The 24,506-nt window shown below is 40.1% G+C and overlaps 1 protein-coding gene across 2 annotated transcripts in view; it reads right to left on the bottom strand.

The window, feature by feature from the left end:
- Window positions 1–6: 6 nt before the first annotated feature.
- Window positions 7–24,506, bottom strand: part of SH3BGRL2 (SH3 domain binding glutamate rich protein like 2) — a 40,306-nt gene continuing 15,806 nt past the window's right edge. Inside the window, exons 3-5 of one of the 2 annotated variants that reach the window (XM_026056885.1) lie at window positions 19,242–19,427; window positions 2,933–3,013; window positions 7–1,803 (exon numbers count right to left, since the gene is read on the bottom strand). In XM_026056885.1, the coding sequence (XP_025912670.1) occupies window positions 1,789–1,803; window positions 2,933–3,013; window positions 19,242–19,427 (282 nt within the window). In that variant the 3' untranslated portion in view covers window positions 7–1,788. Of the gene's footprint in view, window positions 1,807–2,932; window positions 3,014–19,241; window positions 19,428–24,506 lie in introns of both variants that reach the window. The other variant, XM_026056886.1, reaches the window with a different exon arrangement.

Raw genomic sequence — 24,506 nt, 5'->3', positions numbered from 1 at the left:
AAAAAAAAAAAAAAAAAAAAAAAAAAAAAAAGGCAACAGCCACAAATGACAGCTTGGGAGTTCAGGTCGGACATTAAAAAAAAGTTTTCAATAGGATAGTAGTGCAGCACTGGCACAGGCTACCTAGAGGGTTATGAGATCTCCATCTTTGGATGTATTTAACACTCTGCCAGACAAAGCCTGAGCTAGTGTTGGTGTTAGCCCTGATTCTGACACAGTGCTGGACTAGATGACCTTCAGTTGTCCCTTCCAACCAACTAGGATGCTGCGGTTACTGATTTGAATAGAAATGTCATTTGTTACTCAAACAGAGTTGCTTTCTGATACTTCTTACAAGAAGTTTGGCTTCCCTCAAGCCACAATCTGAGCGATGTTGGGATTGCAGAGAAGCTTTCACACATAGTGATCATTTCTCATTTACGCAAAGACATAAGGACAGTTATTGGAATAGTACTACCCAGACATTATGAAATCGCTTGAGCATAAACTACATTACAGCTTAGCTGTTATTTAAATAGCTAGAAGTGATTCAAAATGCAGAATGTAATTTGACTTCTTGGTAAAATGCATTTTGCAATGCTTATTGGCAAGTCAAGGGTTTAAGTTCTGCTATGTACATCAAAACAATCCCTCTGGGGTAATCTCCACTTCCTTTCCTTAGATCCTGCTCCTCAGCAGGGCTGACTTCTGTAGCTTCATCCAGCAAAGCACACATCCAGCTTTCTCACTGTCTTTGAGGCATACCTCCCCATATCGGGGAGGGGGGGGCCGTATGGGAACAACAGCTGAGCAAGTCAGGTGTGCTCCAGGAGCAGGGCAGTGTTTAACCTTCTATAGGATTGAGCCCTCATTCTCAAAGTATCCTCCTGGCTCTTATGTGGATAATGGTGGAACAGTGTGTTATTGGAGGTAAACTCAAGGTTTTGGCAAATTTTCATTTTAAGACAGTTCAAGTGAAGAGCTCTAACTTGGGGTGCTAAAATCTCACTTAATCTCACTTAAGAGATTACTTAATATAATCATTAGCTGTGAGACCTCTTCTTCTGAACTACCCAGTATTTTCTATCCATGCACATTTTACCTGTATTTGGAAAAGGACCCATGTCAAAACATTTCATCTTGGCACCCCTCCATGATAACAACTGTTTTTAAACAGCCAGTTGCAATGTTCTTCATAAGGCAAATCAAGTTTTCATGACCAGGGTTAGCAGCCCATGTCTCTTACAATAAACATATGCTAGCAGAAACATCACAATAAATAAAGGTAGATCAGAAATATGGCAGTTCTTAGCTTGGACTGAGATCTTAAGATTGACTGTTTTTACCTTCTGGATTGTAGATAGCACAGACTTTCTAATAAGCACCAGCATTTTAACTGTCATGATGAGCTAATTCCAAGTGCAGTAGTTACAAGAATTTAAAAAGGTAATGAATCTGACCGTGTAAGTGCATCCACTAACAATACAGGCCCTACATGACCATTTTTCATCCTCAAATGTATGTGTCAGACAAAATGTCAGTGCCAGTTATAAAAGCTATCTAAAGACAAATGTGAAACATCAACAATGAGTATTTTTGAAAAGGAAGATGAGTAGCTCAGTCTTAACCCCATTTCATATATAAGTTATTAACTCGATACTGTTGGCGAGCACCATCCCAGTGGCAAGCAGAATACTAATAATGATGCGTGTTGCTCTATCACAGTGATCCATTAGGGAAGCCATCGCGTGCTGAAGAACAGGGTCATTCATTCAGAAGCTGTGCTTGCTGAAGCTTCAGACTGGTTTCCTAGGGTTCTGACTCCTACTTAAAAGAAAAAAAAAAAAGATTGTTAATGCTATTAACATGTTCTTAAATTTTCATCCCCTTTGTTTGTGACCTTCAACCTCTCTCCCTGCCCCTGCCAGCCCTTCCTCCTTTCTTGGTCTCTGGCCCAGGGAAATCCTTTGGAACATGGGGTGCCCCTAGCCCTAGTCCCTGTAACAGCTGAGGATGCATCACTTTCAAACACTACCAGACTCAAACAGTAATCTGACTGCATTTATATGAACATTCCTCCAAGCCTACAACAGGTTGTATTTCCCAGGAATATAGCTGCAGAGAAGCTGTTATTTCTGATTTCAGTAGGAGATCATCTTTTTCCTACGACTAATTCTTCAAGATAGAAGCAAGGCAGGCTGCCAAAATAACCCGTTTCTGTGGTTCCCTGCTGAGGTTCCCTCCTACTCATCTCCCCCATGGAGTCCAGAAATAAGTGAATTCCTGGCAGAAGAGGAACTTTATAGATACTCAAGGGCTACAATTCAGGCCTGAAACAGTACTACTAACCAAACCCAGAAGAAAACCCTCCCCTAGGTATCTGATCTACTGCCCATAGAAGCATCACACATACTCTCCTTGCATGAGTGTCCAGGCCCATTCAGGCTTCCATAAGGCAATAAAGTGTCCCCTGTTATACTGTCCTCAACAGAAACATGTTAACTGGCTCTGTGCTCTGTCCTGTTATATGCGTTCTTTAAAATTTAATTCTTATCCACGAATAAATGTTGTCCCGGCTGGCCCATTATGGCAGGCTGGCCCAACAAGATGATGTTTTGGTGTCATTAGCTGCAGATATTTCAGTGATTAAGACCCAAGTTCTGTTCTCTGTTATAATTAAGTCAGTTGCTTTCAGTTTACACTGATGAAGCAAAATGTGTTCCTTGAACTTGATTCATTTGCTGTCTCAAATTAACTCACATGTAAAACTTGGTTTCACTTAAAATGCTTTACCTCTCACTGCAGCAGTTTCAATTACCTCATTAGCATTAAGTTGATATGGATAGCTATCAAGATAATGGTCCATCTGAACACACTGAATTCTTTCTTTTCAAAGAACATTCAATCTCAATATTTCACAAATTCTGTAAGAAGTTTGCAATATTACACTTACCTTTGATGTCAAACTAGGTTTCAGTCCGAGAAAGGAGAAGACAGTGTTGCTTTCCTTTGATTCAAAAAAGCCATCGTAATCCTAGAGAAAAAAGATCAGTCAATATTTGTACTAGTGTTCTCCTGCTTGATCTTCTCACACTATGTATTAGAGTGAAGGGTGATATGTAATAATGTTCAGGAAAATATTCACTGATACTTACCCATATTCTTTTATGCAAACCTAACAAGTATTTTAAACTGTAACGATATCACCAACTCCAACAGCAAAGAAAAATACACAAATTTTCTAACACCTTTCACTACTTAATTTGACAGAAAAATATAAATGCTGATTTGCATTGTGGGCATATTTTAAAGGTAGTTAGGTGCCTAAAAGTAAGTTTCTGATGGGATTTTCAGCTAGCATTTTAGGAAACAAAATACTTTCAAATATGAAAACCTTCAAGGAAAAGTCCTATAGAAGCTGAATTCCTTAAATAATTCTTCTGTGGTGGAACAGTGACTTCATCACCAACACATCCTCTGAAATCAGCAATCATATCTCAGGCTTCGACAACTACATGGTTAAATACAAAATGTTACCATATTTTTCTATAAAACAAGCTTATTTATTATGAATAGGTTACATCTAGGGTTCACCTTCTTAAGATCAGGCTCTGATCTCAAAGTGTTACTACCACTTTTACCAATTTGCTTATTGCATTGGACACCTGCTACTCTTCTATTATCAGATGAGCTGACAGTTTTCAGTTTTTAAGGGAAAAGGATGAAAACAGAAGTCAGTTTAGTTAATGGATTTGGCACATGGCAAGAAGCCATGAAGTTGAAGGTTCTCTTAGTGGTTTGGTGAGGATTTCTTCTGTGACCACTGGCAAAAAACAACGCACTTCATTCTGATTCCTTTCCTCCTCCACGTAACTGCAAAATGGAAATATTAATCCTTCCATAGCCACTTCTGACACATAAAACATTCTGTCATAAAATTTCAGGTATGTGCTCACCGTAATATTGCAATTACCCCTAAATATCTAAGATTAGCAGTTACACTTAGCTTGAAAGCATTCAACAGGATAAATGCCTTTAAATATTGACAGTACACGGACATGCTTTTACTACAGAACAGCAACAGGCAGTCTCCCTGCCTCCATATGCTTCCCATCAGTGTAACAGTTCCCAATGTCCCTCTCCCCACAAATTTAGCACTTCTTTTGTCCTTTATCCTTTAATCTAGTTAATTTTGGGGTGCTCATTTCTCACTGTTACTATTTCAGTTGTGTAACGAAGTGCTTTCCTTGCAGTTGGACCTTAATTTTTCCCCAGTTGACAACTGCTTTGCCCACTCGTCTCCTACCACTCCTGCCTTCTCCAGAGCTTGTAACTTCACAAACCATCCCACAATGACAGGTGACCATGTCAGATAAACAGAGGAAGCTCTAGCTGAAAAGCAGAAATCTTTCTTTGATCTGACTATTACTGGAAGGCCATCATAGGATCTCCAAAGATTAGGAACCTTCTTTTAACTTCCAGCCTACGTTTATTCAGTTTAACCAGTACCTACTTGGGCTTACATTTTGACTTCTCAGCCCCTAAACAGAAAGTAAAAATGGCCTGGGCAAGCACTCTGCTTCCTAGTATTTCACTGGGTCTCTATAATGCAGCGTGAATCCCTGACTAGCCACCTATAGTCCTTCATCTCACCTGCCAGACCCAATCTTATCTTTGCAGAAGGCTGGTTGCTATTTTGTGAAATATCTTTGGAAGAAAAGTGTATGTTAGTAGATGGAGACTTTACTTGTCTCAGTTCTCTTTTTTTGTTTCCAAACTGAAATAAAAGATCATTTGGATGGAAAATGCATAGCCTTCACTTGTATGGCTAATATACCTCCCATGAGATCCATAATCACTCTGCAGACATGCAGAATTTCTCTCAAACCCTTTATGGCACACTAGACAGAGACACTTTATCAGCATTCCCGTAGCGATATGCTCCTATACTGATGCGAACACAGTCGTCCTAGCAAAGCTGTACTTGGCAGTTGCACCATCAAACAAGTACCTTGGGGAGGGGGAGGGAGACAGACAGTTTTAAGTTCCCTCTGTTAGCTTTAAGTTAGGGTCTGTTCTACCTAATCTGGAAATTAAACATGTAATAAAACAGAGTAAATAGACAAATTAACATCAATTTTTTAAAACAAATTCATTAAAGGTGATGAACTGATGCTAATTTTTGATTTAACATAAATTCACAATTAATAGCCAGACAGCAAATCAAAGTAAAATAGACAGATCTCCTAACTAGGCCATGGCAAAGCTGAAACAGTAATAAAAGCAACCACATCAATGCCATAGATGAAAAGAGGACAATTTAATCATTAAAACACCTAGAGGAGCAACAAGTAACATTGCAGCTCTGCAGAAGGATGTTTGATTAAGCCTTTGACCTCTAAGAGTGAGACTTAAAAAGCTGTATGGATGTTGTTGAATCTGAACGAGATCCAGGCTGACACTGTTAAGGCAGATGAAAAGCAATGAGGGACATGCACTAGATGAGCAACCACATGTGTAGCTCCTGATCTAACCGAGAAATAACCTTAATTTTCTCCACTGGGTTCATCTACAAGTCAGCCCAGCCAGCCCTAGAGCTGAAGGCAGGGGAGGAGTGGGAGAGTACACCCCACGGCAAGGAGAGCGAGGGCACCTCTTCAGCTGCAGGGCAGGTTTAGCTTGGCTTAAGCTGCTCATTACAACTCCTATAAGCAGTTAACCTGCAGGGAGGCAGCTACCAGGAGTGTTTCTGCAGCAGCACAGCACAAGGCAGACATCACTTTCTTTCCCCACCAAGAGCACCTTTCCCTCCTAATGCAGTTTTCACGGAGGCCAGAGAACTGTTGGCGTCAACACTTTGCCCAAGAGGTGACTCCTGGTTTGTTCGGGTGAGCTATCACCTCTCAACCTGTTCTCAGGCTCTCAGGTTCTCTTAGAAGCATTGGGATTCAGACGCTCTATTAGCTCTAAAATCACCTCTGCTCTAAGACCATACTTTAACACCCTTGTTTAATAAATCTGAAAGAAAATCAGGATGGGCAAGGATTTGTAGCCTGAAAATAGTGTCATAGGAAACAGTGCTGCATTCCTGGCTCTGACAATGACTTTGTGACTCAGACAATTCAACAACATCTGTGCAAATCTGTTTACCCTAACCTCTGTAAAGTAAGTTAAGACCTAATCATCAAAAGCTTTCTGCAAGTGCTAATTTTTACTTCCATAAATGCTCAGGCCTCATTTAATACATTTTCTCTACATTTTTGCAGACTATCAAATCTAGATTCATTCACTGAAAGAATCGTGAAGGTTAAACAATGAGCTAAACTAAGTAACTGTGTGTTTAAAAGAGCACAAAGATCAGTGGATTCTTTTATTTTACAAAGAGGAGAATACTTACACCCACAAGAAATTATCAGCCAGAAGCAAGTTCCCCAGTGCTTTAAAATATGTGTATTGCAAAACATACTAAAATGCTATTGACTCTTTCATGCTGTGAGGGAGAGGTGGAAAGGAAGCATCATGCTTTTAAATAAAGCGGCAATAAAATTTTAAATAGGAAAGTTTTCCTACCAGTTTCTGCAATGAAAACAGAGCATCCTAAAATACTGAAGTGTTTAAAAAAAAAGTTTAAAAAATGTATAATAGTCCTATAAAACTTGAAAGAAATCCCTTTAGTATGGTATTTTCTTAAGAAATTTTTGAGAAACATAACCTCAAGCACTCTTCAGTTTTGTTTTGGGATGGAGGAGGAGTTCAAAGCAGGCAACCCTGACTTTCCCAGTAATACGTGCAGAATAAGAGATGTTCCACAAACATCCCACCTTTGACCTTACATTTATAAGGAGAGAAGGTCTGCACAGATTTGGGCCATATGTAAAGACATCAAATCAAAGTGTGGGGACACGAAAAAACATAAAGATCATCTAGTGCTATCAGCAGTAGATGCAGAGGTTGAAGAAGGAAAATGGTGTGAAGCTCAGAGGAAGCTGAAAGCTTCAAACACAGGCAAGAACCCAAGTTGCTTGCAAGCCACCAGGTCCCACTTGAAAAAGCTCTGTGGGACACCCCGCGTCCCACAGAGGAAGGAGGCCACCATCAGCTCTTTTTGCAAGTCAGTGGCTCCCTGTTCCTGCATCAGGCTTCATTGCAGATGGCAAGTTACTACAATTCCCCAGGCAGCTCTACCAAGCCAGCTGGGATCAGCTGAGCAGCAGTATCTTGCCTTTTTGCAAGGAAGTGGCTCCCACTGACTCCCTGGAGGCATTCAGAAAGCAGCTGTTAACCTAAAATTATACAAGCATGGTGGTATGGCAAACTGCCACCCACTGCCCCACTTCTAATGGAAACTATATGTATAAATATAATTTTGACTGTATCCCTTTAAATTATGATCTTTGATGCTTTCCAGAGCTGCTAATTACATGCTATTAACATATAAAATTTTGGCAACATTAGTAACTAATTAAAGCTAATAAAACAAAAGGGACATAGAGACAGTGAACGTGACTCATCACTGAGGCAGAGATGCTCAGTCCCTCAGGAAAAGTTGAAAAACCCCAAAATAGAGGTGATACATCAAGAAGACAAGGGTATGAAAGGCTGCAGAGAACAACAAATGCCAGTGAGGAGAAAACATATAGCTCAGGATGATTTGAGGGGATTGAGTAGTGACAGGTGTGAAAATAAGGTAAGTTAAAAGCTATTTCAAGTCAGAAAATGTTTCTTAATAGGCTACTAGCCATCTGACTGCTTTACGCCTGGCTTCTCACCATTAAAATCAATGGCTTGAGTGATTCTAAACCAGAACAGAGAGGAAGACTGTGGTCTTCAGGACCAAAGTAACCCCAGATGGGAGATGGGAGGAAGGTGGTGAAGCTACTTGTCTTGCTCATAGTCCTTCCTAGGCAGATGTTCATGACCACTGCTGAGACAAATCTGGGCTAGATGAACCTTCAGTCTCACATAATAAGGCCACTTGTGTTATCTTAGGTTATATGTTATGCAAAGTCAAGTGCAATCGTCCATTTAGTGTGCTAGTAACAAAAAAAAAAAGAAAGAAAAAAAAGCAAGCCTCAAAACTTTATAGCTTTGTTTTCAAAATCTGAGATCTGAGTCCTTCCAGTGACCCTCCAACTAGGAGGTGCAGTGGTTGCTTTTCATTTCTTTAAAGCCAGATTAATCAAAGGCAGAATTCTTTTAATGTCTAGATTATCCAGAAATCCCAACTACCAGCCACTGCCCAAATGCTATACTGAAGTAAGAGCAGCTTTGTCCTTGAGATAGTGGACTAGCAGTCAGAAAATCTGGATTTAACTCTTCATAATGACACGTCGTTCTGGCATTTATGTGGGTTTTACGCCCATCTGCTCCGGTAGGAAAGCTGTTGGTTAGTGGGAATTCTCTCCTCCTCCGAAATTCCACTTGCTGGATAGCTCTCCTCTCTCTGCAGCCACTGCTATACTCTGTTCACATAGCTCAGCGTAGCTACAGTGGTAGCTGTATCCTGAATGTGATGTGTGTGCCTGAAGTGTGCTGTTTTCCTGGTGCTGGGAGATCAAATCACTGTAGTGATATGATTAGAGACAAAGCCATAATTTGGCTCAGGTTGTTAAGCAGGTACACTGAGGCTTGTTTAAATAAACACAGTCACTGCTGGGAGAACCTATTTTCTGCACATCAAAGTTAAAACTGCAATATTACAGATCAGCATAAAAAACAATTTGTGCTTCAAGAGACATACACAAAAATTATGGCATTGGGTAAGCAGTAAAATATAATATTAACACAGTAGATTTCATTTACCAGTTAGCACTTATATTGATACTGTCCAACCATTACTGCAACTGAGATTAGGAAAATATTATCTTTTATGAAGTTTCAAAGACAGTAACTATGAATAAAACTCCTCCCAATAAGTTTTTTTAAAAGAGAAAATTGGCTCTGTTGCTTTTAGTTTGCAATGAGAGAAAGAGCTTGCTAAACATCTCAAACAAATTTTTATTGCTTATCGGGTGTTTTACCTTTCCACACCAAAAAGCAGAAAAAGAAGCAACTTGCCCAAATGTAGTTTACACTGCTTTTTATATGAATATTTTAAAATATATTAATTATCAGACATCACATAAAGAAAAGTCTATTGCCATGCTGTCAGAAATTGTTTCTCTTTGGTAATCACTTATTAAATATGATTATGATCTCTCCATTCTTACAAAAGAGACAAGATAATTGCTCTTACAAGCAATAGTGGGGAACTTATGATTTAAATGAACTGAATKAGCACCCTGCTCCTGACTGACTTAATACCGCTTGCCACCGAGAATGAGACATTAGCATCCTTCCTGAAAAAGGCACTTCAGTTCACTGGGACAGATGACATTCATTCAYTGATCTGATTAGGATTACAATGGAAAGCTCTTACTCAGCACAGCTCTCCTCGGTGAATGAGTGTGCGCGCCTGTGTGTTAGCCCTTTTTTAATGTTACATAAATACACACGCAGAAAGAACTTGTCTGCACAACACAGGCCAGTCTACACATGATGCAGTTTTCAATTAGCTAACCTTCTGATAAGATCTCTGGACAGGATTTTTAACGAGCTTATATCATTGATTCTACAGAGCAACCTGTTACCCTCTCGTAAGGGCTAGGTGTGTATTTTGCTAATCTCTAGCAATAGGCTTCCAAAAACAGAGGCTCTAATACAAGGGAGGCAGATGTAAGGGACAGGTCTATTGTTTTGGACAGCACATGACAAACTGCGGCTGATGTGATGTTTGCCGGTAACTCAATGACAGGGTACACAGATATCAAATATCCAAGAACCGATATCCCTCATGTCTCCGACAGGGAGCCCCAGTGCAAAAGGGCTTCCCACAGTCAAGCATGAAGGACTTCAAACTGGCACAGTGCTCCTCTGGGGCCAGGCAATCGCTCAGGGGAAGGCAGTGGCAGAATCAGGTGACAACAGGGGCCCCACTGCTTTGCACCTTACAGCTCAGCATGTTATTTTATGAGTTAAGTTGCTTGGGTAAGAATATTATCAAATCAGTCCAAGACAGGAGTTTGAGAAGAGGGAGTGGTTGAAACATGGGGGAGTTAACTATGGCAGTCATCCTTCTACAACCAACCATGGCTGAAAAACATAAATYAGCCACGCTGCACAGAAGCTCTGCAAACACATTTTAACTCAGGCCTGTTTTAAGGCAGCTGTAACTTTATAAGGACATGACAAGCACATAAGTTGCCTTTTTGTCTTTGAACACTACAGTCATAACAATATTAGGTGACATCTCACAGCACTTGAAAAAGGGGTTTCCCCCTTCCATTTCTTTGGAACTGGACATTGGCAGGATCACCTTTCAACCTTTCCTTTGTTTTCTGTRCTTCTTTAACAGAAGAACAGAAACAGGAAGGTTTTAAAGAAGAAAGCCATACTAATTGTAATGGCACTATACTAGAGTAATACCATTGTTACTTTCAAATGGACTAGAAATTTGCTATACCTTGAAAGTGTTTCTTAGAAGGCAGTCACATTAGCATGATGGGCACTGAATTACTTGTTTCACCTGGTCACTCCCTGAAAACAATCATGACCTTCTCTAGATACTGCTCTAATATGCCGCTACATCCGTATCCTGTGCAGTACTAGGTAATCTCAAGTACTTCTGTCACTTAACAAGCTTTCTTATCCTTTCCTCGGTATATTTTAATAGACTAGGTCCTTTATAAAACACCATTTAACTGAAGTAGTCACAACCCCTTCAAGACTAAATTCCCTCTCCCCAAGAAGGAATGGAACAATATGGAGTTTCCATTCCATGCAAAGGAGAATTTGGATCCCAAACAAAATTGTTAGTAACTTATGTCACGTTTAATGATTATTCACGAATCTTGCAGAAATGTAATAAAGATACAAATCAAGAATTAAAAAGAATTTGCAGTATTTTCTATTAGTCTGTTACAGTGTCATATTAATTTTATACTGGTGGTCTTTAATGGTTTTAAAATACTTATATACCCTACATTATTTTATTTAGGAACTACAGTGTCGCCAGAGTAAGGTATCTCAAGAGATGTATCAAGCCCTTTACAACTTTCATCTTTAAGTGGTAGGCTGGTATACTGGATACAAGAGTTTTTCCCACATCCAATTTGTAAATCAAAAAAGTCTAGAGTTAAAAATGCAAGACTGAGTCCCTTTGTTGGAACAAGATTGCTTAGTTACAAGAAGGTGCAAGAGGCAGCAGCAACATACCTATCTCCCAGTCCTGGGCTCTGATGCAGGAAGGAAAATAAGATATATTGAGCAATTACAAAGTGAGTCAGACTGCAAAAAACTGAGTAGATTCTCAAAGTTAAAATACCTGCTACTTCACCTTGAAACAGCTATTTCATGAAGTCTAGAAAGCAAAAAGGAAAGAGACCAAATACAAATGATGGTGCTCAGCAGGAAGGTACTCTCTCTGCTATGGGTTAAACAGCAGCACTAATACATTACTGATACCAATTCTAACTGTTCTGGAGAGGACAGAATTCTTGAATTATTTTATTTTTACTGAATTGCTGAGTTTCTGTTTTCTTAAGCTCTAACACTGGGTAGGCTGGCTACTCTACCTCTAGTCCCATACCCCCCTTAATGAAGTACATATTACAAAGAACTGAAGTTCTTTGCCCCAGGACATGGATAAACAGCTAAGAAGTGGAAGGCAAAAGCACAGATATAGCCTGCAAGTTACAACTGTACGGACCCCATGAATTGGCTGAGCAGAATCCTGCCAACATGGAGAAGAGGCATGGGCAGGAGGTGCCTTTCCAATGACAGTTCTGCCTTCTATATTCCTTGCTTGAGAGACTGCCAATTTAGGAAGATAAACAGTGCTGTGTCATTGGCCCTAACTCACTCACGTTCTGCTTGCGGTACACAGATGCCTGGGATCCATAAACTACTTGTAAGCAGCTGCAGAAGGTAACTAGAAACAATTTCAAACAAACAGCTTAAACTGACCATGCAGGGAACTGCCTCTTGGATAGAAAAGTTCGGGGGGGGGGGGGTGTCTTATAATCAAGAAAGTTTCAGCATCATCAATCATTTATCTGAATAGCCATTACATGATCTCTGAGCAATTAACACTAACTTCTATCTGGTGAGGTTACCTCTTTCCTGAAGACAGAACTGGACCACTAAGTGAGTTGTATGAGACATCTCCAAGGCTGCAGGGAACAGAACGCAGACTTGCTGAATACCAGTTTAGCTTCACAACTGCTCTAGCTCCTGAAGTAAACACATTAGAGCTGGCATGCTAAGGTGAACTACTGCCATGTTGCCTGAGGATCTAGAGATGGAGTTCAAGTTCTGCATTATCTCTAGGCTCCAGAACTATGCCAAACGCCCCCATAACAGGTCAGGGCAGACACTGAGGTGGTCTCTAACCACCTTTCTTAAGTCCTCTTTTGCTTCTTCTTTCTCTTAGTTACTGACTTGTCATTTGACACACACAAAAAAGAAGAAGAAAATACATCCTTTTCTTTAAGAAATGTGTGTGAATCTTTTCGCGATCTTAAAAAAAAAAAACAACAACAACAAAGGAGACTGGTATTTCACAGGGTAGAGAAATCAGTGCCACAGCAATTGCCTGTGTACTGAATAGTTTCTTGAGAACACTGCATCCCTTTCAGCAGTCTGTTTTGCTTCTTCCTTGTCTATAGGCCTTTGCTGTCCTGATGGAGTTGATATCCATATATTACATTTCAGGGAAAGACAATAAATATCACATATCTTTGTGTCTAYTGCTCTGCCCACTAGGCAATCTACCAGGGCTTACCTTAACACTCTAAACCATTTGAGCAGCTTCCAAGAAAGAAAGAAAAAAAAGAAGTCAGCCTGCTATGTAAATATTTGCTCCTCAGTTCAAACTCCACCTGGAAACAGATCTCCTTTGAATTTTAGTTGGCCTAAATTTCAGGCAATCCCACATCAGTGGCAAACTTTCTACATATAAAACTTTCACTGCTTCAAAGTGTTAACTTGCAGTTTTGCAAGGTTAAAATTAGAGTGCTGTTTCACTGAGAATTGGAAATTTCCAACCTTCTAAAAGATCCAGGATTCACTTCTAGTCCAAGATGGGTCGTGTACTCAGTTGTGGAGATTTCAGATATAGCAGGAGAGGGATGTATGAGGCACAGGCCCAGTTTCAGACACCAATTTTCCAGAATTTCTTGCTTGCTGCTTTAAGAGCTCTCCATGTTGAATGTTCTGGCTGCTGTAAATCCTGTTTAGACATATGTATCTATAGCTTCTCACCTACTGTGTAAAGAAGCTGGAGCCCTACCTTGGGGCTGCAAATTCCACTCTGGAAGCCACATGCGCAAAATCTACGCATTTCAGTGCCTGGCATCATGCCACAGTCCCTTTGTGAATCTGGCCCTAACGTACCAATCTGCAGTGATCTTTCCATCTACCTGGATTTTCCAGAGTCTGGATAAAAAGCATAACAGTAAGCAAGATAAGTAATTATTATTTTTAAATAGTGTTTATAACCTGTAGAATACTGAATATTGGTACTGTGGTGTATCCTACCAGCAAATCTTTAGAATAATCTGAATAGCTCATATGCAAAATCATTGATGTGACCGGGTGCAAATAAATTCACAATGGGAAGTTGAGCACTTAGAAAATTTTCTGTAACCTTGAAAGCAGAGGGTTCAGATAGTGAAAACTTAGAAAACCAAATACAATCTTCATCTTCCCACCAAAACAGTATTTTCTGTCCTCCATTACTGTACACAAGGACTCAAGTGAAATTCATTTGAAAAAATGATACAGACAGACATTTAATATGACTCTAAAATGTCAATTTACACTCTAGTAAGGGAAATAACAAGAATCCTGCTGTCAGTAGGCCACATAGACAGCTTCTGCAAAAAAAAGAAAGAAAAAGGCTTAAAATCTAGTCATCATAGGCTTTTGTACTGTCCCAGGGCAACAAATCTATAATAGCTGAGCAGTGGATAGTCAACAGAATAATGCAATTCTTCAAGACAGTATCTCAGTAGTTAAAACAGTGGTGAATACAAACTGGTCTACCTAATAAGGACATTTTTTGTCCAAATAAGCACAATGATGATCTCTTAGAGAAAGGATTTAAAACACAATACACAACAGAAGTGCCAAATATCCTGATTCTAAAACTTCTGTCTTCAGTAATTCAGACTCATGACTCCCATCGATTTCATTAAATGCTGAAACTGTTTTACAAAAAGCTATCTAAATTTTAGTTACTTTACAATGATCTAAATAGAGGACAGAAAACAGTTTACAGTTGCCTTTAGCTGTAGCAGGAAGTGACAAAACTACTATATGAAAGATACAAAGCATTAACTGAAGGTCTAATTTACAGCCCTTTATCTGATGCTATATCATCCCTACAAATTTGAAAATTCCTGAATCAAAAAGCTTTAGATTGCCAGTTAAATAAAAATTCCTTCAGAGTTTAAAATATTAGCTAGTTCCTACTGAGGAAAATGGCTCTACACTGTCTTGTCTTTTCCAAAGTATCTCAATTTTACTTTTCTTTATGCAGAGTGCAGGAGTTCCTTCCTGGAACATGCACTATGCACTGAAATTTCCTTACTCTTACACAGCATTAACTAGAGAAAGATCACTGTTACAATTTCAGATTTACACCAYTGTAAATTAACTGAGCAGGTTCATGTGTCTGATTTTTTTTTTGAAATGTAGACTCTTTCCTCACACACTTACAATGTTATAGCAAAGTCACTAAGATGAAACAACAGATTGCAAAGACATAAAAATATGTAAATTATCATAGTGTCAGTGCTATCACACAACACTGGATTATCAGTTAAATGATTTGTGTTCTTCTGGGATCACAGCTCTTATCTATCTTGTTAACAGGAAGTAAAAATGGCTCTTGCTGAGTACTGTATTTCAAAATCCCATTAACAGAACTTCTTACTGAAAAACCAGGGAGCAGATCTCCAAAGACTGAGAAAAGGACAAGACAGATTAATGATGACATTTGCAATTACATCAACTCAGACCAAATTTGAAGGTCTCACTCATGCATCAAGACATGGAGTTGCCTTTCGATACCAGGAGGATCCCTCCTTCTGAGGTACAAGRCATTTTGTTTTGTGAACCAGTAAGCATTGGTCAGCTTTTTTACCTTTTTCTCCCTAATACAAGCTATCACAAAATCAAATCGCTGAAACCAACCTGTGATAGGTGATAATTTGTTACATCAACTCGTGAAGTGATTTTACCATGAAACTAGGCACTAAGTACGGGCTATCAACTCGTGAAGTGATTTTACCATGAAACTAGGCACTAAGTACGGGCTATCAACTCGTGAAGTGATTTTACCATGAAACTAGGCGCTAAGTACGGGCTATCACCACCATGATTGTACTGAGCCAGCAGAGCGATATTGCATTGTGAAATGTATGCGCGCGACCTGAAGGGCACCACGCACAACGCAGAGGAAGACCCCAGCCTTCATCCCGACCCCCCCCAGCAACAGCCGGCGCAACCACAGAAGTTACAGGCATATAAGGGGACTGTGAGGGGGGGATCGCGCGCGCCGTTGGTGGAGCAGGAGGCTCCCCGGCCGCCCAGCGCTGTTTTGCTTACTTGTGACTTGCTCAATTATTCTATTAAATTGGAATTTATGCAACCTGGCCCGAGTGGTTGTCAATTTGTCGCGTTTACCYATAACAAACCTGTTTCGGATGTTTAAGGAAAAGACTGAAGACGAACTTCGTCTAATGTGCAGTTACATTCTGAAAAGTGATCGATTCAAATGATAATTTTCTAGCCAGAAAAATCTATTCTCAGGTAATACCCTTGAGTACATTGCTGAGGTTTTCTACCAAGGAAGCTGACGGGCGAGTGAAGAGTTAACAGGACTGAAGTTTGTCAATTGATATGCAGAAGAACTGATAGCACAAGAGCTGAGGTGCACAAAGCTGTTGAACAGAGGACTTAACAGGACTAAAGWMGTCTACCAACCGATATGCGCAAGGACTGATATGCGCAAGGCTGCGGAATGATTAACAAGACTGGAGAAGTGAAGTCTGCCACCTGGAATCCGCACGGACCCCCAGGGAGGGAAGAAGCAATACGGAGGTGCTGGGGTCTTGCCTCGCTAGCAGGGTCTTCCCAAGCAGACAAACAGACAGTCCTGTGATTGTGAAACTCGCAAAAGGTCAGCAAAAGCAGTGTTTGCCCAGAGCCCCAGCCGTATAAAAAGAGACTTGGCAGCTAGGAGAGTTTGAGCAGGGACGGGAACGTGACCTGACCATCCTCTCCGGCTGGACCGTGAGTATTCCCCCCCCCCCCCCTTTTCCTGGGACGCTGGGTTAAGGTAACTCCTCGAGGTTGAGAGTCCTCTCACTAGGAGAGTGAACAAGAAAGCTTTCAAGTAGGGATAAGCAGTCCTTCCAATTAATAACGCAGTAATCGACGGTTTCAGGCTATCCTTTCTAAATTAGTAACTGCTGGTTTTGTGTTATCCTTCCTAAATTAGTAATCGCATTATTCTAATGGATGTTACTAATCCAAGAACTTGTGTGAGGAAATAAACATCTTTTTTATTATTATTATATTACTGTCTCAGTCGTTGCTATCGAACCTTCATAGCATGACGGCATGACAGAAGCGATGGGGAGGGCAAAAAACAGCTATTAATGCTTTTCCTAACACAGAAAAAATAGTATAGCTATGAGCACAAAATAGAGTCTATTTTGGCTTGTAYGTCATTCCTGTGAATCTCTCTTGAAATAACATGAACAAAATAAAAAGTGTACCTATTTTGCTTTTCCCTGTCTAGCCTTAATCTATTTGGAGAAACAACAAAGGATCTGACCAGTTTGTACTGTCAGTAATAATGCATAAGSCAGAATGAGTATATAGGTAGTTTTCTGGTAACATGGTGAGACCGCAGAATTGGCAGTCAGAAAAACAGACAGTCCTTTGTGATCAGAGCAAACTGGATTAAGAAATTGCCTGGACATAAATCAGGAACCAGAAGGTACAATTTTCACTAATTCAATTGAGAGAAAACTCTGGGTAATTTTTTTTTAAGTTCTTTAATAATGATTTTTTTTAAAAAAATTGTGTCAAGACAAACAGATGAAAGACCTTAATGTGAAATCACAAGAGGAAAAGACATGTGCAACGTCTGCTTACTTCAGCTAACTCCTTTGCCCCCTTTCCAGAGCTGACCTCCTTTGTCTCCTGCCTAATGTTTTGTCTCCACTCTATTACCTAAGAACCTCATTAACTAATGCCAGCAGGATAACTGATGAAAGTGTTACTGCACATACTTTTTCCTTCATTCTAGAAAATATAGTTTTTTCTCAAAGTATGTTTGTTCTTTAAAGATCTTCACACTGGCAGTGAGGTCTAGTAATAGGATTACCTCTGCTCAACCAAAACAGCTATCAGCTAAGCAGACAGATTAATGAGATCATCTCCATGTTGCATGACATCTTCTGCCTTGCTAATTCCAAACAGCAATTAACAGTTTTTTTAAGACTGGGTTAAAACATACTATAAAGGAAAAGCTGAAATGATGTAGAAAGGGTAAGAAACAGCAGCTCAAACATCATGTTTCCCAGGTGAGCTAAAATTACAAATAACACCACTTCCACTGTTCTGTGTAAGTGAGGGGCTACTCCGTAAGTGTGGGTCAAAATTCCTTCCACATCCCACTTCCATTTCCTTAATAGACCCTTCTCACCCTGAAGTAGAAAGATATGAGTTTTATAGCTGACATATGAGGTAAACAAGTAAAACCAATACAAAACATATGGGAGGGATGTTAACTACCTTGCCTCAAAAAGCCAGTCAGCTGCTGCAACATACCCAACCCGTTTGTTGCAAAGGATCCCGAATCACCTTTTGCGCACTTTCTGCAAGAAGCTAACCACTGCAGTGCAGTTTATAGGCTCTTGGCAAGCCTGAATGCTCCAACCACCAGAAGCAGCCTAGCTGCAGTACCACGAACCCTGGAGGGGCTAAGGTACCCCTTGGGATAAATTCTTTGCAGGCTAAGTGAGCTAGCAGAGAGCTTCCAGTACTTGTGTTACAACACTTAGAACCAGCTTGGGTGTCTCTCCACCATACTGTGGTCAGTAGCCTACACAATACCCATATCTACTCTGATCCAGCTATTATAACCACAGAGACACTCTTCCCCATTTTATCCGCCTACTGAATTCACATACAAGCGTTACCCACTCATTTCCTGATGCATCCAGGGTGGCACATCAAACATCCCCTTCTCCCACCAGCCAGTCTAACAGGTACCCCACACCTGCCTCCCATAAGATGTGCAAGTCACAAGGTTAAAGTATGAAAGGATGCAGCAAGGCAATGAAGTCTCAGCTGTCATCTTTTCACAATATTTTGCTCAAGGATGAGTCTAAGTTCAGGGAAGATACTCCCAGATTATGATAGTGCCAGAGACTCGGGACTGCAGCATACCATACTGACTAAGTAGGAGAATAAAACATTCATATGGTGCCATTCTTAACACATCAGTCAAAGGCTAGCACCTCAGCTTGCAGTAGTGGATAGAAAAACTATTACAGCTTACATACCAGCAGAGAAATCTGCCCATCCATCAACCTGCTGTCAGTCACAGACTCTCAGGCTTAGCAGTCTTTCAGCAGAGGAAGACAACTCTCAAGCTGCTTTTCTTTATGGAAAAATAAAACTATTCTACATTCTGAAGAGCAAATAGTTTTCATTTATCCTAGAGACTTTGACTGCATACAGGCTCTCTGAGTGTAGATGCAATTAACCCTATGACAGCAGAAGAGAAAGAGCTTAATTACAATGACAATATAACTCAGTCTAGCCAGTGTTCTCATCTACGGTGCCTAAGATTTCCTTCCGAATTTTTATGCTTGGGTTAGAACAAGGCCAGCAGCAAAACCAGGAAGCCTCAGATTCTGGTGGTCTCACAAAGCGCTTTACCATCAACAGGTTGTACACAAAGTACACGATATTCCCAATACTTGTTTTTGTGAAGGGAAATTCACTAGTTGAAAACAAGATTGGGACTTACAGATGAATGATCTGAATTTTCATTAATGAAAATTACCTGTTTCTATCCCTGTAAGCTGTCACCATTAATTCAGACAGCACTAGAGAAAGCTCTATACCAAGTCCTGACTTTTTAAATGGCAAACAGTGCATCACTAATACATTGTCTGTTGACAACCATAATAGCTACTTACTCCACAGTACCGATCATCACTAAATATCTGTGGTGGCAGGGGATTGCCTTGCGCAGGCTGCCTGTCCTCAGGAATATTTTTATACATCCATTGTCTTTTCTCCTCTGACATTGTGATATCCACCTCTTCAAACTCGATACGATTGGCTTCCAGAAACCTCACCACATCTTGTTGCCTCTTCTTTATCTAGAAGAAAGAAAGAAAGAAAAAAAAAAAAAACACATCAGAGCAAGACCACCATAACCAAGACATCTTTACAAACATTCCTCCTCTCCCTTCCCACTCCCTGGGAAGCTCACTAGCTCAGGAAGGCAAAAGAGAAGACATTTTTTGAGTTTTAAGTTCATAGAAATTAAATACTGCTGTTACTTTACAAGTTGGCAAAGGTTACACTTATTCACCTCATTTCTAGAAGGCTGTCTCTTTATTTCCACTATGGGAATTTCAGGCTTTGCTTTCTAAAGATACTTCTGTAAAGACTACTCTGTATGGGACTCTAAGAAGTAAGGGGTAACTGCTTTTCAAAATCACTAGGGGCTACATTTTGAAGAATACAGGCACGAAGAAATGCAAGGTAAGCAACTTAGCAAGTCCCAGAAGAATCTAATCCCACTATTCACTGAGACAAGTATGTCGGTACCTCTGAAAAAAAACCCACCCCTGCTAGACACTTTTTTGCCTCTCTAGACACCTAGACATCTTAAAAATGCAGTCCCATGGTTCCCTGAACACAATGTGTTGAATCTTTAATTAAGAGTGTCTGTCCACACATCATACATGCTTAAGCACGACCTCATCTCTTGATAATTTACTTCACTGCAAAAAAATTGCATAAGGTTTGTACTAAATGTATGGGGTTTCTGCCCCTCAAAAAGATTACCATCTTTATACTAAAGTTTAATGGAGGCAGAACACAGGCAATTTTTAGCTCATGGTAAGGCCAACTCTTGACAGCTAGCTGAGCTTCAAGCAGATACACTCAAGTAAAAGCTACCTCTTCTCTGCCCCCAATAGGATTTTATATCAAGACAGCAACCTTAAAAAAAGCCTGTAAGGCTGAGGAAAACTAGCTGTGCTCATTCAGCAAGATCTGCTCTGCATTTTCTTCAGTCCATGCTGTACCTCTTGCATCTACATAATAAAATTAATTCCTTCAGAAACGAACTATAAATTACATGCTGTGTTTCATTTTTTACAGCCATAATCAGGAGCATTATTTGAAGAAAAAAATACAGCTTTAATAATTTTGCAGTATTCTTGGGGTGTCAGATCCACGCAGTTGCTGATTGGCATAAAGCCCAGGTGGATGAATCATGCCTGTGGGTATCATATGACCTAGATACTATTTGGAAATCAGAGGATTTTTAAAGTTTGTGTGCTGGTTGTTCTTGTCACACAACTCATTTTGTCTACCTAAACACACCACAGAATATTCAGCTTTTGGTGGTAATGGTGATGGAATTGCTGTTTCCTTGAAATAAGAGGGTAGCCTTTGCAAGAAAGGACTGGAAAGACAAAGCTTTAAAATGCTTGTTGTCTTTTTGAGAAGCAGATGGCTTAGAAGTATGTGTCTCAGTGTCTTATTCTTTTTTCTTTTCTTACATAGGTCATATTGATTTTTAGGCATATTGTGAAAAGAACACTTTTTCATACAGAAGGCAGCTCCTAAAACTGTGTGCAAATAATACAGTATCAACAGCAGCAAAATTACTGCATCATCATCACTGCTGGTACTGAAGGCAACATACCTTTTACAGCCTCCCTAAAAAATTGCAGGGAGGAATTCTGCTGTCAATATAGAAGTGAAAGAGAAAAATACTTTTGTTCTGTCTTTCACCATAAAAAAAGCTGCAAGACAGGCCCAAAAGAGATGAAGACTGACATTTTCTTAATGCAGATATTAAGTATTTGTTCAAACAAAAAAGAGACACCTAAAATCATGTGTGGGGGAGGGCCTTTCCTTACAGTGGAGCACTGCTAAAACCAACTACAGTTCCCTACTACAGTATTCACCAGTAGCCCTGCCCAGCATAACTAGTGCTTTACACAGTGCCCGGGCCTGTCCTCTGGCCCTGAGGCCAAACAGCATGCTCCGGCCAAGTCCTATCAAACCCCCATCCTCTCAGCCAGAGCAGCTGTATGCAAACTGTGTATTGAGAATGGTCCCTGGCACACTGTAACACCTAAATCATGACCAGGAACTGTTCATAAGACTATGAAACCGCCTTGGCCAAAGGTGTATGTGCTAACTGTGCTCCCAGTTTCACAGTCTAGGCAACTGAGTTGCATTGCCCAGCCCCGGTCATTTACCAGTACACGTGGACCCATTTTAAGCTGCTGACTTTCAGTAGTCTGTACATGGCACACAAGCTTAACAACTGGAACTCAGATTTAATCAGATCCCCAATATTTCCCTGTTCACACCATGAGAATTCTCCCACAAACACACATTTCCTAATCTCTTCTTTTTATTTTTATAAAATTAATTAAGATGTTAAAGGGAAATAAATTGCCTTTTTCAGAGAGAAGCCTTGCAATTCTCCATACCACATCTGCATAAGTTATCAGCCGTGGATGTGCCAGCTGCATAAATTCAAACAAAATGCCCTGAAAATTTCTAGCCCAAAAGTAGCATTTTCTCCTCCCACAAGTGATTTAATTCAAATCTGTAAGCTGAAGCAAGAGTGTTACTTACATTAGAAATTCTATTAAATTATGCCTTGTTGTTTGATTGACGCTCAGAGCATCTGCCACAGCAGAAGCCAGCCGATTATTCCCCAAGAAAACCACAGGAGCTTTGTCTTGCCGTAGAACTGGATCTGTGCCGCAGGAGTACGTCAGCCTCCGAGTCCTGCCTGCAGCTATCATTTGTGGTAACTCTGAGCTACAAAAACTTCCAGCATTGACCAAATACAACATGCCACAAAGAGCAATGGCAGTTCTTCCTTCCTCACTAGTCTATGCAGAGGACCTGGGCTCTGCTTAGGAGCCCAGTGAAGATGAATCATTTGACAAACTATGGAGGTGGACACTTTAGTCCCCTCTGTGAAACCCAGCCTTGCAGCTTGCGGCATCCTAGGTTTCCAGTGTGCTGCAGCTGACGGGAACCTGAAAAGAGTCTTCACAGAATCAGTGGCACCATGTTCAGAACAACTCAGTTCATGGCTATTCATACAACGCTTTGGGAGAGCATTTGTATTCTTACAGAATAGACTGCTTCAGCAACAAAATATGTTGCTTTTAAAATGTCTCAGCACCCCTGAAGACACTGCAAGATGCACCATCAAAATAGATATCCATTGTGAAGTCTCAGAGCAAAACACATCTCCTACTTAATTTTGTATTCCATAAAGAGACTGAAGTCTCCATATGCATTTCATTCATCTCATCTCAAACAGACACTTCATTGCTCTTTTTCCTTTTTGAAATTTCCTTCCAGTCATGAAAGAGTATTAGCCATAAATACGAATAAGAACAAGCAAGATCATCTCTTCTTATTAAGCAGAAACACTAACTGTGAAAATATCAGTGTTCTTCTACGTAACTTGATCCTAATCCATCTCTAACATAGTGAGGCTCCATCAGAGCTAATAGACTACTATTCAGTGTTTGTCTCCCATGTTTTTAGTAGGCTGTTTGCAGAACATCTGTTCTCTGGGTTTGGTTTTAATGCTAATCTACACTTCTATTCACAAAAATAAGATGGGAAAAAAATTCCCAAAGACATCTCTATTTTATGCCAGTATTTGGAGCTTGTTTCTTCATAAGGATTAAAAAAAACAGCAGTAATAGGATGACCATTTTGATATATGGAACTGCTAAAATGAGTCAGTCACTTATCTAATAGTTCAACTTATAGAGGCGGCCTACCCCAGCTAAAGTGTCCAGGCTTTCTCCCCTAGTTTTCATTTCTTTATATGGATTTGCAACAGGTAACAGGAGGATACACTTTCAGAGAGGACACACTGGTTCCGAGAAATACTTCAAAGACATCTTCAGGCCAGGTAGGACTACTGGGATCATCTGTTCTGACCTTCAGGATAATATAGGCATCCCTGAATTAATTTCTCTTAGGAATAAAGAGTCTCTTTGGATTGTTTTCCTAAGCTCCATTCCTGAACTGATGACAACAGAGAATCTACCACAGTCTTTGTAAATTGTTCTCACAGTTAATTAACTGCCTTCACTTAAACATTTACCTACTTCTGTTTGGAATCCACCTCACTTCTAACTTTAAGCCACTTACACTTTTTATATCTTTGTTAGACTGAAAACTCTTCTAAGATTTCTTTTTCCTACATAACTAATACAGACTTAAGTCACTCCGTGACCACCTCCCAGCTAACTTGAACAATGATCTCCAGTAAAGAGAGAATACCTACTGCTCATTTAACAGCAGAATAACAAAATGAGAATTTTACCATCAAAAAGCATGTCCAGATTGGACCAGAAATTCAGCGAATATATCACATTCTCTGTCCAAAATTCCCTTAGTTTCCCATGACTTTCAATAGGTCCAATCTATCTCTTTCTTTCTTCCCTCTCTGTGCTTCCTGAACATGTTTTCAGAAGATCTTATGTACTAGAAGGACTTGTCTGTTGACAGCATCTGAACCAGAGGAGGCTTTTGTATGATCTATTACAAAATGACAGCAGTATTTCATTATTCTAAACTATTTTAACCAAGGTCTTCAATATATTGCAGAAATCTCACTGGTACAGGATCTAACTAACCTCGATAAGCTATATGAATATTACTTCTGCCATACTACAGGCAAGATGACTCAAGTAGCAATATTAATGGAAATTCTGCAATAGCCATGATAAAAGAGAACTTCTCYGCCTTAGTTTTTTAGCCCAGTTAACATAAATGGGACAAAGCAGTCAAGTTCTCAGGTTCAGATCTCCCAATGGTGTTAGGAAGCATTGCTGAGCATCTGGTGCACACAACGCAGATGCAGGAAAATGGTTGTCTGCTCTGACTCTACCCTGACCTTCAGGAGGTAGAGCATTCCCTCTGTTTCAGTTCTCCTGCATGTAAAACGCAGGGAATGGCAGCAGCTACTATTTAGTGCACTGTCCACAGAGCAAGACATATAGGACTGACCGTCCTGCACTCTCTTCATCTTGGAACTGCGAAGGGCCAAAGCCCAACCTGAACTGTTCCCTTATTACAGAGAAATCCCAAGAACAAATCAGCTTTCTTTGTAACACAAAATCCCACCCCAAAAAGATTCAGACCACAAGCATGCTGAGAATTAGCCA

The sequence above is a fragment of the Apteryx rowi genome, unplaced genomic scaffold, assembly GCF_003343035.1.
Source record: "Apteryx rowi isolate R43461 unplaced genomic scaffold, aptRow1 scaffold_1336, whole genome shotgun sequence".
NCBI classification, from domain to species: Eukaryota; Metazoa; Chordata; class Aves; order Apterygiformes; family Apterygidae; genus Apteryx; species Apteryx rowi.
The sequence above is the reverse complement of the archived record's forward strand: the minus strand, read 5'-3'. Positions and strand labels throughout refer to the sequence as shown.